This window comes from Pteropus medius, unplaced genomic scaffold (assembly GCF_902729225.1).
Source record: "Pteropus medius unplaced genomic scaffold, Ma_sr-lr_union100, whole genome shotgun sequence".
Lineage (NCBI taxonomy): Eukaryota > Metazoa > Chordata > Mammalia > Chiroptera > Pteropodidae > Pteropus > Pteropus medius.
In genome coordinates, this window is record NW_024354499.1 from 5,339,980 (window position 1) to 5,351,529 (window position 11,550).

General features: G+C 47.6%; 1 protein-coding gene across 2 annotated transcripts; it reads right to left on the bottom strand.

The window, feature by feature from the left end:
- Nucleotides 1–613: 613 nt before the first annotated feature.
- EGR4 (early growth response 4) lies at nucleotides 614–3,534 on the bottom strand. 2 transcript variants are annotated; one of them, XM_039852488.1, is made up of 2 exons: nucleotides 3,012–3,534; nucleotides 614–2,599 (listed from the first exon to the last, which is right to left on the bottom strand). In XM_039852488.1, the coding sequence occupies exons 1-2, from the start codon at nucleotides 3,145–3,147 to the stop codon at nucleotides 1,287–1,289; spliced, it is 1,449 nt and encodes a 482-aa protein (XP_039708422.1). In that variant the 5' UTR covers nucleotides 3,148–3,534; the 3' UTR covers nucleotides 614–1,286. The 2 variants fall into 2 exon arrangements, with proteins under 2 accessions (XP_039708422.1, XP_039708423.1); XM_039852489.1 differs by having other exon boundaries at nucleotides 1,202–2,596; nucleotides 3,012–3,393.
- Between the last annotated feature and the right edge of the window lie 8,016 nt (nucleotides 3,535–11,550).

Sequence of the window (11,550 nt, forward strand, 5' to 3'; positions counted from 1 at the left end):
AGAAGACTCTTTGTGGAAAGAGAAACTGAGGTGACCATGAGCCTCTGGCAGGCGCACTCTACTCTCTGGGCTTAGCACTGTCCACCAATGGTCTAGATGAATGCTGAGTCTTTTTTGGCCCTGACAGCGTGTGATTCTCATACAGATGCATAGGCACTTGTTGGAGCCTCTGTGACACCCAACATACTGGGTGTTCACAAACAGCACTGAAATATTGCAGTCTTCTGCTGCTGTTGCTACTGCTTGGGGCTCCCTCTAGTTGCTGAACCTATTTCACCTCTTGGTAGGAAGTCTTTCCAAACAGTGGTATTAAGCTGAGGTGCCACCATTCTTGGGTTTGGGGATAAAGCACTGGATTTGGAGGTAGACAGATCAGAGTTTGACCCTGTTGCTCCTAGCTGGGTTACCCAGCAAGTTACCTACTTTATTCCTCATCTTTAAAATAGAGTATGACTGCTGCACTCAGGATTGTGAGGATTAAGGAAGATAATATATGCACAGTGTTTGACACCTAAGCCTCTCAACCACTCTCAAGTTCCAGAAACACCTTGAGACCTTAGGTCAGCTGTGATAAAATTCATTCGTTAATTCAGTACATATTTATTGAATGCCTAATATGTGCTACAGTACCTGACAGAAGGTGCGTAGTGACTCCATGAGCATAAGTCTCTCCTTTCTTTTCTAGCACACGTTCTCCTGGAGGAGTGGTTGGGGGAAGGGTCAGGAGCTTGGATGGCAGATTCAGTAAGCTTTTAGCACAATAATTTTAATTGCAAAAATAAACAGTTTTGCCAATTGCTTGAGAGTAGCGTCTGCTTTACAAAAATTAACAACAACAAAAAGGAAATAACCCCAAAGCAAAACGTTACATCCAATGGCTGCTGGAAACGACAATGCTGTACAAAATACCGCGCGAGACCGGCTCGGCGCTGCCCCAGCCAGTCTGGGGCGATGACGGGGGACAGAGGGAGAAGGTAGGGGATGACGTGGGGCGTGCGCCTGTTACAAAAAACTGTCGAGTCCCAATTAAGTGCCTACTCAGTGGGTGGCCCGAGAGGACTTCCCCCAAAGCTCTGCTGACACCGGACACAGCGCCCGGACGGCGGGAGCTGTCCACATAGTTGGTGCTGAACGGGCGTGTGCGACGGGCGCTTCCAGGGAACTTGGAAGCCGGACTAGAGGCCGGCCCCGGGGTGTGCCAGGAAGATGAGCGGGGAAGAGGGGTGGGCCAGGTCTTCTCGGGAGTGCCGGGCGGCGGAGCCCCAATCTACAAACCCATTTCCCCCTCACAGGGCGGCGAAGGAGAGGCCCAACGAGTAAAAGCCTAGGCCCTTGAGCCGTTCCTCAGCGCGCGCCTTCTGCTTGAGGTGCACCTTGCTATGCCGTTTCTTCTCATCGCTGCGCGCGAAGCGGCGGCCGCACACGTCGCAGGCAAAAGGCTTCTCGCCTGTGTGGGTGCGCACGTGTGTGGTAAGATGGTCGCTGCGGCTGAAGTTGCGGAGGCAGATGCGGCACTGGAAGGGCTTGTGGCCGGTGTGGATGCGCAGGTGGCGGTTGAGCTCGTCGGAGCGCGCAAAGCTGCGCACACAGCTCTCCACCGGGCAAGCAAAGGCCTTGGCGTGCGGCCGCGGGCAGAAGCAGCGTGTACTGCACTTGCCGCCCCGGCGCCCCTTGCGCCGCGCCTTAGTTGGGGGAAATGGGGCCGGCGGCCCAGGAGGCTCAGGCACGCCACTGCTCCCTGGGATGTCCGCCACCAGAGGTTTTGGGAAGTCCGCCGCGGCGCTGCGGAGGCCTAGTGGGGAAAGCTGAGGCTGCGTACCGGCCAGAAACTCTCCGCCGTCGCCGCTACTCCCTACCTCCCCACTAGGAGGGGTCAGGAGCCCCGGGAGGCCCTCGGTCCCCTCCCCTAAGTCACCGGGGGCCAGCGGGAAAGCGTCGTAGGCCCCTGTGGGGTAGAGTCTGTTGGCTGGGCCGGCGGGCAGCTCTGCGGGGCAGCTGATGGACAGCAGATCTTCAATCTTGGCCCCCATCGAGGGGAATCGGGTCTCAGGGGCGGCCTGGTAGCCTCCCTGTGACCCACAGCTCCCTGGGGCCCCAGCTGAAAGCAGCTCCCAGGGAGCGTAGGGACCTTTGAAGGCCGAGGCAGTGTCTAGCGCTGGAGAGGCCGGGGGAGCCCGGCGGCCTGGCTTGACGTCGGGTGGGGAGAGCTGAGGATCATACAGGCACTGCGAGGGGGCTCCAACCGAGGGTGAGGCCTCCCAGAACGCCTCTGGGAAGGCGGCAGCGCCCAGATCCGGGGAGTAAAGGTCCGGCGGACCTGGAAGCAAGGCGTCGGGGCCTGTGGGAAAAGAGGCGTCCAGCGGAGACCGGGATGCTGCCACCTCAGGCCCAGGGAAAGGTGCCAGGCCTAGAATGCCCGACATGAGGTTGAAGAGTGCCTCTGGGTCGTGCGGGTGTTCCGGCACTGCCTGGATGAAGAAGCTACCACTGTAGCTTAGGCCAGGAGGGGGCGTGGGTGCAGGCCCCTCCAGGAAGCAGGAGTCGGCTAAATCACCCCCGGCGCCGCAGCTGCTCAAAGCCCAGCTCAAGAAGTCGCCTGCTGAGGAAGGAGCAGGAATCAGCTCCAAGCATATAAAAGGGCATGCCTCGGAGTCCGCAGACCCTACCCAAGGATCCCTTGGTGCGCACTTACACATACAAAGTGCCTTTTGCACATTCTGATGCTGTTGGAGCCGGCATGAGCCCCCAAACACACACACAAACATGCACACGCAAAACACACGTGCGCAGGCTAAAAGACGCCTTGATACACGCACGGTTTCCTGTGGAGGCGCTGGCGGCTCGGCGGGGGGTAGGAATGGCGGTGCGCACCCCAAGACCCCTTCGCCCCCTACCATGCCTACCCCCACGCCTCCTGCGTCCCAGTCCCAGTCCCTGCCTGTTCTCGTTCTCAGGCATTGTGCGCCCCCGTACTGCGCCGCCGTCTGAGCACCTTTGGCCGCGCTCCTTACCTCCGGGGTACCCAGCGGTCGCGGGCGCGTCCCTGGCGGGCAACCGGGGCAGTTCGGTGCTGGGTTCGGAGCAACAGCCCTCGGCGGACTTGACCAGGAGCGCGTCGGAGCTGGAAAACTCGCTAAGGTGGAGCATGGCGCGGCTGCGGCTGCGAGGCGCGGGGGGCCTCGCCCGCTGGGATTAGGGGCGAGTAGATGGCAGGGAGGCCGGCAGTCTGGGCGCCTCGCGCTTTGCAGACTCAGGCGCCCGGGCTCCTGGCTCTGGGCGCTCACCTCTGGGAAAACGGTCGGGAGCCGAGGCGCCCTTGTTCGCTGGGACCGGCCCCGGGCGGCTGCTCCTCACCTCTCCAAAGCTCAGCCGGGCTCCCCCAACCTGCTGCCCCCCCACTTATATAGCAGCGGTGGCGCTGGCTCAGGGCTTCCGATTCCCGGGGCCACTGCCATTTCGGGAGGCCCCGGCCCTGCCGCCGTGACGTAAATGCCCAAACATGGACACAGGATGTGTGCCGGGGACTCCCGAAAAGGAAAGCTCGGTCTGTGACGTAGTCGCCGCCGCTGCCGCCGCCGCCGCCGCCGCCGCCGGGTCCGCGCCGCTGCGTGCGCGCGCGCTCCCAGAGCGTGGAGCCCTGTGCGCGCAGGGGCCTGGGGCGCTGCGCTGCATGGTGCGGGAGGTCCAGTAAGTGCACTTCTGGAGGTAGAGGCCGAAGGAGGGCGGTTTGAGGTTCGAATCCGCTGTTACTAGCCATGTCATTCAATCTCCCTGAACGTCAGTTTCCTCACCTGTGAAATGGAGATTATGTATGCGTGTCTCCTTCATAAATTTGCTATAAAAGGTAATTAGGTTAGAGCATATTAAGTTGTACGCACAGAAGTGGGTACTCAGTAGGCCAGAGAGAATATTGCCATTATTTGAAAATTTCCCACACTTGCGGTTTTCATTTTCTTAATAGTTTTTTTTTTTTGTTCTAGGAAAAACAACTATTTTATTCAAATTTAAAAAGACCATAATACTTGCTAATGGTGAGAGAAAAGGGTCAATTAGTACAAAGGGTATAGTCTCAATTGAAAAGTAAAAGTCTCTTTTCCTACCCACTTACCTGAGGTAGCCACATCTAAGTTTCTTGTGTATTCTTTCAGAAAAAAAAAAAATTATGCACGTGCAAGCATTCACACCGTCCTGATATATAATTTTCCCACTTATAATAGTTGATAGAGTGTTCCATATCCAAACACAAAGAGTTCCGTCATTCTTTACTAAGGCTGTATAAGTGTTCCATTGTAAAGGAGGTCAATTTGTCCGCTATCCATGAGCATATAGTAAGCTTCAAACCTTTTGCTTTTATGAACGTTGTTGTAGTCAATGTCCTTGACTATCTGTGGGATAAATTCCGATGAGTGTAAATTTGGATCAAAGAGTATGTAAATTTTTGATAAGACAACGAGCAAATTATCCTCCAGAGAAGTACTGCCAATTCCTGCTCTTCTCTCACCTGTAAGGTATGAGATTTCTGTAGATCTTTTTTTCTGTGTTCATATTAATGACTTTTATTCTAGAGGTGTTGTTCCCAGCAACACACAGAAGATCCACAGGATATTTTCCCCTGGAATCAGTACCTGGAATAATTGAGCTCTTTCTGAAACACTAAAAAAATAAAAAATAAAAAAAAAATTAAAAAAAAATCCTAACCTTAAAGAGGTTAGGATTAAATCTTGGCTGCATGTCAGTCAACTCCTGCAAAGAAGCCTGCCTACTCTCCTGATCTCTTCTCTCTTCTGCTGAGGTTTTTCCTGTCTTATTTTCTCATCTTTCAAAAAAAATTTTTTAGATTTTATTGTATATTACAGCTGGCTTAATTCCTTTCTGGAACCAAACTGGGGAATTAAGTCCATGGGACAGCATGTTTTTCATTAGGAAGAATATCAGTTCTTTGGACTCTGGGGAGCAAGGGCGGGATTCCCTCTTCCTTCCCTGCTTTCCTAAGAATGAGAACAAAGCCATTCAGGGGTTATGGGCTACAGCATGACTGACATTGTATCTCCCAGCCCCCCTTACCCACCAGTTCTCTCCTTTTCGAGAGAGTGCCAGAATGCCCACCAAATTCTTCAGCCTTTCACCCTATCTCCATTATCCAAACATTCATTCATTCAATTTCTCAATGTTCATTCATTCAGTATTCTTTCCTTAAGTGTCTACTATGGGTCAGAAGGTAGATTTTGGTTTTTATTTAATGAGAACCTGAGACCTATCTCTATCCCTAGCTGTGCCCCACCCTCAACCCACAAGGACCCTACAGGCATGTTCACAGAATATGTCATCACATGATCACCTGCAAAACACATGCGGACACACTTGCATTCATCTTCTCGTGTCTGGAAATCATACAAAGGTTTTCACAGAGTTATGCACATATTTTAATGAATGCCACAGATATAATTCTATGTTAGCAGCACATATGTTTGCATGTAGGAAATTCAGAAACCCACACATGTCTGCAAAGATTAGACACACAGAGCACTATTTCCTTTAAACTTTATTTCAAATCGGAGTTTGATTCTAATCCAAATGCATTGCCAAGACCAGGTGAGCCCACACCAGACACGCAGGGCACACATGTCTCAAATTCATTCTGGCATCTTGCAGCCTGGGAGGGAGGAGGACCAGAGGGGTTTGGCTAAACCAGTGTCCAGGGCTCCCCAGGTTGCCCCGTCGGGCCAGATTGGCCAGCCCCAGGTTCCCTGTCCCTTCTGCTGTTCTTCCCTCTGCCACAGCAATCCTCCTCCTTCTTAGTCATGGATAATTCCCCTACTCCTTTGGCAAGTTCCCAGGCCATTGCTGCTTTCTGCTAAGGGTCCTTGGGCTACGTCTGTGCTAAAACAAGGGTCCAAGTTCCTCCAACTTCTTCTTGTTAGAAACCAGGCCCCGGGGGCAGAGCTGGGAAGAGGATGTGAGTGGGAAAGGAGATGGAGAGCATAGCTTGTGCTCTGGGTGTATTCTGGCCCACACCCCCATCTCTGCACCATTCACCTTCAGTGGACACATGAACATACATACTCTCTCATACATGGAATGAATACCTGTGGAAGGCAGTTTCATCTGCATTTGGTTCCTTGAGGAGGAAGAGAAGATATGAAGGGGGAATGGACATTTGGTAGTCCTTCCCAGCACAGCCCTTTTTACCCCCAAATTTTAACAGCTTAGGCTCAGATAGAATAAAGGTTTTTGGGAGGGAATGGAAGAGAGAGGAGCTTAGACCTGTGAGCTCCACTTTAATTCATACTTCAAATATAAAAACACAAATTTACAAAAAGGGATAAAGGGAAATCACACACATTGAGCACTTTAAAAACATTTTTAATCATCACAAAAGCTTAATGGAGGAAGGAATCGGAGACATTTCACAGATGGGAAATAGACTCGAAAAGGTTAAATAACTTGCTCAAGGCCACACTTCTATTCAGTGGTGAGACTAAGAGTCAAGCCTAGGCTAGCCTGTTCCACAAGATACTTAGGAAAAGATCATTTATTTTACAAAAAGATTCACTCTAGGATGACTTTAGATGGAGGATCTCGCTCTAGCTTTTCAAGTAGGGTATGAAGTGCAAACTCGATCTGGATGGTGTCCATCCCTGCAAGAATTTCCTGGAGTGACTACCATGGAAAGGAACACTGTGGGTCATATCAGATGCATGCTGAAGAGGGGTGTATACAAGGTTCCTGGGAGCCAGTGTGGAAGTTGTTGTTGTTGGTGGTGATGGTTGTGGTTGTGGTGCAGGTGGTTGTGGTGTGTGTGGGGGGGGCGGGGCATCAGGGAGGATGAGAGTAAATTTCTAATCCCTAGGGCAAAAAGTAGAGGAAGGAGAGTTTACTTTCTAGACAAGCACTGAACTGACAATTAGTGAATGAATTAATGAATGAACAAATTCATTCATCAAATGTTCATTGAGTACAGCCCTGTGCCAGGAGCTGCGAGGGCCCTTCAGATGCTGATGCCACAGTGGGTGAGACTGGAAGCTCTGGATCCAAGGAGGGAGGAGGGGAGCGATCGGTAGGAGTAAGTCTCCCATCTCTCTCTTCTGGGAAGGACCGAACCCCTGTTATTCCAGTAATGCTACTACCCCTCCCCCCTCCCCACCTTGATCTTTCTGCTCTAAATATCATTGTGTTCAAATAATAGCGTATGTATTTTAAAAGACTCCAAGAAGACAGCTGCCTCGGAGTATTACTCATGGAGAGGCCAGCATTCAGTCTCCATGGTGACTCCTGAGAGCCGAGGAGCAGTTCCACATCCCACTTCCTGGGGCCATGGAGATGCAGGAACACAACATCTTTCAGCCTTCTCTTTCTCCTCTGCCTCTCCTCTCTCCCCCTTTTCTCTCCATTCTTCTTCTCTCCCATCTTCTCTCTCTACTGTCTCTCTTTTTCTCTTCCTAAAGGATTTTTTTGAGGGCAGAGACAGAGGCAAGATCCAGCCATCAAAGTAACGAGAACAAGGACAAGGCTGCAGCAGAGATGAAATCTGCCTTTAACTGTAACCTCTGCAGTACACAGATCTCCTCCTCAAGGCCCCTGCAGTGCCCCTAGACTTTGCTGACCACTAGGGCAGAAAGAGTCCAATCATTTATCCCTGTGGCAAGGCACCCACCATGAGAGTCTTTTTCTGTCTCCTCCCTCTTCTCTGCCCATAGCCAGACATTGGTTTATGGTTTGAGTCCTTATTGTTACTATTTTTTAATGCCCACAAAAGTCATATTGGCTCATTGGAAAAAGACAACCAAGTTAAAATTTATAATGAAAATGTATTCCCCAATTCTATACTCAGATATATACATTTAAAAACTTTCAGATTGATTCCTATAGATTTTTTTATGCACATTCATTCAACATTCATCTATTTAACTGTGACATCATCATCATCATTATTTATACCAGTTGTAGCATGCTATACATACCCTTATAACTAACATTGTACCTTGAACAATTTTCTTTTTCCCCAATCATGGTACAGACTAATCTATAGCATTGTTAACAACTACCACAGAGTGTTCCATCATGTAGAAATACATAACTTTTTACCCTGATAGTTTCCTGTTTTTCGCTATTATAAAGAATCTGTTTATGTATAGCCTTTTATGATGGAAGCAATGATAGTACAGATTGCTAGCTAACATTTATATACCACTTTCTATGGGCACTATTTAGCAGATATTGAGAGCTTTACTATGTATTGCTCACATAGTAAAGCAATACAACAACAACTTGATGAGCACTGTTATCTCCATTTCACAGATGCAGAGGTTAAGAAACATGCCGAAGCTTAAAAGGTTAATAAATGATGGTGCCAGGATTTGAATCTATAGTATAAATGCAGGCTAGATTCCAAAAAGTAGAATTCCTAGGTCAGAGGTACAAACATTAAAATTATTACATTGTCAAACCATCTTCTAAAATGATTGTTCCAATTTTGGGGCCAGATAGCAGCATACGAGAGCCAATTGGTAAGTAGAAAGAGATTTTCCAGTGATATTTTAATTTGCATTGTAAAAATTATCAGTAAGGATGAGAATCTTTTCACAGGTCTTAGTATTTCCTTTTCTATGACCTAAGGGCCTAATGCTTCACCTAAAGACACTTCGGTGGGAGCCTTCCTCACATCCCCACAGTGGGCACTGGAGATAAGGCTTTTCTGGCATGGACTGAGGTAGGGATATGGGGTGTGAGAGCTTCTGCACCCTTGTTACTTTTGTTCTTTCTAGTTTGGGTCATGGGGGAGGTGGAAAAAGGGAGAAAAAGGTGGCTTCAAACCATTTAGGAAAAGTTTCTTAGATTTTTTCCAAGACAGCTTCTAAGTTATTCTCTCATCCATTCTACATCTGCCTGGGACAAAGTCAATATCAGACAGAGCTGAGAGGTAGATGATCACAGAAGAGGTGTGACTAGGATGGATTCTAGGAGGGCCAGAGGCAGGGGGATGGACACAATGACTTCTCCACAGCACTACCCGCCCTGGCATTTGGCATCAGCCTCTCACTACCCTTTTGTTATCTAAGCCTGGTTCTCCCTTTGTGAGCAATGATAAACTTAGACCTTGATATTTTTTTTTTATTTGATTAGTGTCCCAAGTGTTGATTTTCAATTCATGAGCTGAGAAGGTGAAAAAGAGGCTAAAAGAGTAGAATGAGATCTATAGCTCTAGAAGAGAACTGGAATCAAAAACAAGCCTGCTAAACCTACCTGGCATGTTTCTCTTCTCCTTGGCTTCCTCTTGCTTCTTTTCACCTGAGCTCATGTCGCTGTCTTTTACCCTCTCTCCTTCCCATCTTACAATGGTTTTGAAGTAGATTGGTTGGTGTACTGGGATCTGACAACATAACTCCGTAATACTCCAGCAGTGCTTCCACAGTTAGGCTATTGAGCTATAGCCCTCTGTGTTTCTCTGAATCCTGTCTACCACCTTTAGGCTAGGCTTCTGATTGCAAGTGACTGAAATGCAACCAGAATTAGTTTATACCAAAAAAAAAAAAAAAAAAACCACCACGGAATTTATCAGCTCACAGAATTCAGGGGAGTGTCAAACAACCAACTACAAAGGGATAGGGACACAGCTGGTCTCCAGAGCTAGTAGAACCAGGGGCTAAGAGTTTTCCAGATGTTCTCAGCTCTTCCTTTTTTCTCTCACTGATGACTGAAAACCTGGCCACTAGGAGATTCTGTGTTCTTTATGTCAGCATGCTGTGATAAATAGATTCTCATTCTCAGTTTCATATAGGAAAGGCCTTTGCTATCCTCCCTCGGACAATTATCTGGCTAGGGAGTAGGGTAATATATTCCTGATAAGGGCTTTTGCTTGTATTTTTAGGGTCACTCTCAGAGAAGGGAGACAGGAAGCCTTCCAAGAGGCCATTGTCTAGGGCCGTAAAGGCAGGAATCAGGCAGCAATAGGCTCTGGCATATTCTCATAATGGGCTGAAATGGATAGTTCCCTCTGCTAAACAATGCCCCTGGAGCAAGTCGCCTACTCCATCTGTCTGCTAGCTCCAAGGAACACGGCTCAAAATAAAAATCCCTAATTAGCCATTTCTGCAATCCAGAGCAAAACAATATATTTGTTCCCTAGAATAATCTGGAGCCATATTTGGCTTGGCAACTAGTGGGTCCCACACATACATGCGTTTTGCCATGTGAAGACTCCTGCAGGGACCTTTACTCAGGGCATGAGGGGGAGGGCCCCAGGGGTCCCCTGCCCAGGCAGCATCAAGCAGGGGCCCAGAAGAGAACTGGCTTTATCAATGCTATACAGCGGGTGTTCTGGTACAAGGTTGGTAGGAAATAGAAGGAACTTCAATGGAACTTCTAAATACCAGTTCTCATAACGGACACACTAGGGACACACGGCCTATAGAGTCACAGAGAATTCATCATTGTGTATTGATCTCCAGCCTGGTAGTCAGGGGAACTGATTCCAATCCCTCTATGCTATTAGCTTATTCTGTGACCTTGAATGAATTCCTTTCTGTGCTTGCGTTTTCTCACATGTGAAATGAGGGGGGTGGGCATGTTATTGGCTCTACCCATAGTATGAGGAATAAGAGCTAGAATTAACAAATTAGGCAGTTGAAGCACAAGCACTTATTACAGCAATGAAAAGTGATAGCAGAAGCAATCTATCCAGTCAAGAAATAGTGTGTAAACCTGCCCACCCCAAATGTGCTCCCTATGTTTTCTGGGAGCCTCCTCATATAGAGATGGTATTTGTCACTATGACCTGAATTTTATAACTAGCTTTTTCCTTTTCCCCAATCCTTGCTCTCATTCATTCATTCATTCATTCAATCATTCATTTAAATATTTATTGAGGACATAACATATTAGCCACTTCAACAAATTATTACAGAAAAGTGTGATGCACATGACAGTGGCAAAAGGACAGGGTGGTTAGACACCCTCTCTTTGAGGTAACCACTTTTCTCAATTCTATCTCTAGAGATTAGTTTTGTCTATTTTTGAACTTCATATACATAATCCAGTATGTACTGTTTTGTGTCTGGCTTCTTTTGCTCAATACAATGTGTATAAGATTTATCCACTCCATGTTTTGCACGCATCAGTATTCTTTTTTTTTTTTTTTTAAATCACTGACTAGCATCCCATTGTTTGAATATACCACAGTTTGTTTATCCATTCTCCTGCCTATGGAAGTAGGTTTTGTTGTTGTTGTTGTTGTTTGTTTTTATGTGTGTTTGTTTTGAGGAAGCCGAAAGGAAAATAATTTAGAAATAAATGACAGTGAAAAGACAAAACAGTCCTAAATCCTTGTGACCTAATATATAGCTTTAAAATATATAAATAAAAAGTATGAATAAAAGATCTCATTTACTTAAAAAAATATGGTAATAAACTCAAGAATGTGCCAGATGAATATGAAGAAAACTATAACATTTTCCTGAAAGGCATTAAAAGATAGATAAGTGGGGAGATATATTATGTTGTTTGGAAAGACTGAATATAAATACGTCAGTGTGTCAGTGACAGTGGGTTATC

Bases quoted from the DNA above. Each gene is read 5' to 3' on its own strand.
- EGR4 (XM_039852488.1), bottom strand. From the start codon at position 3,147: ATGCTCCACCTTAGCGAGTTTTCCAGCTCCGACGCGCTCCTGGTCAAG. The intron at 2,600-3,011 runs GTAAGGAGCGCG...CTCCTTCCTCAG, and splicing joins GACCGCTGGGTACCCCGGAG to CAGGCGACTTCTTGAGCTGG.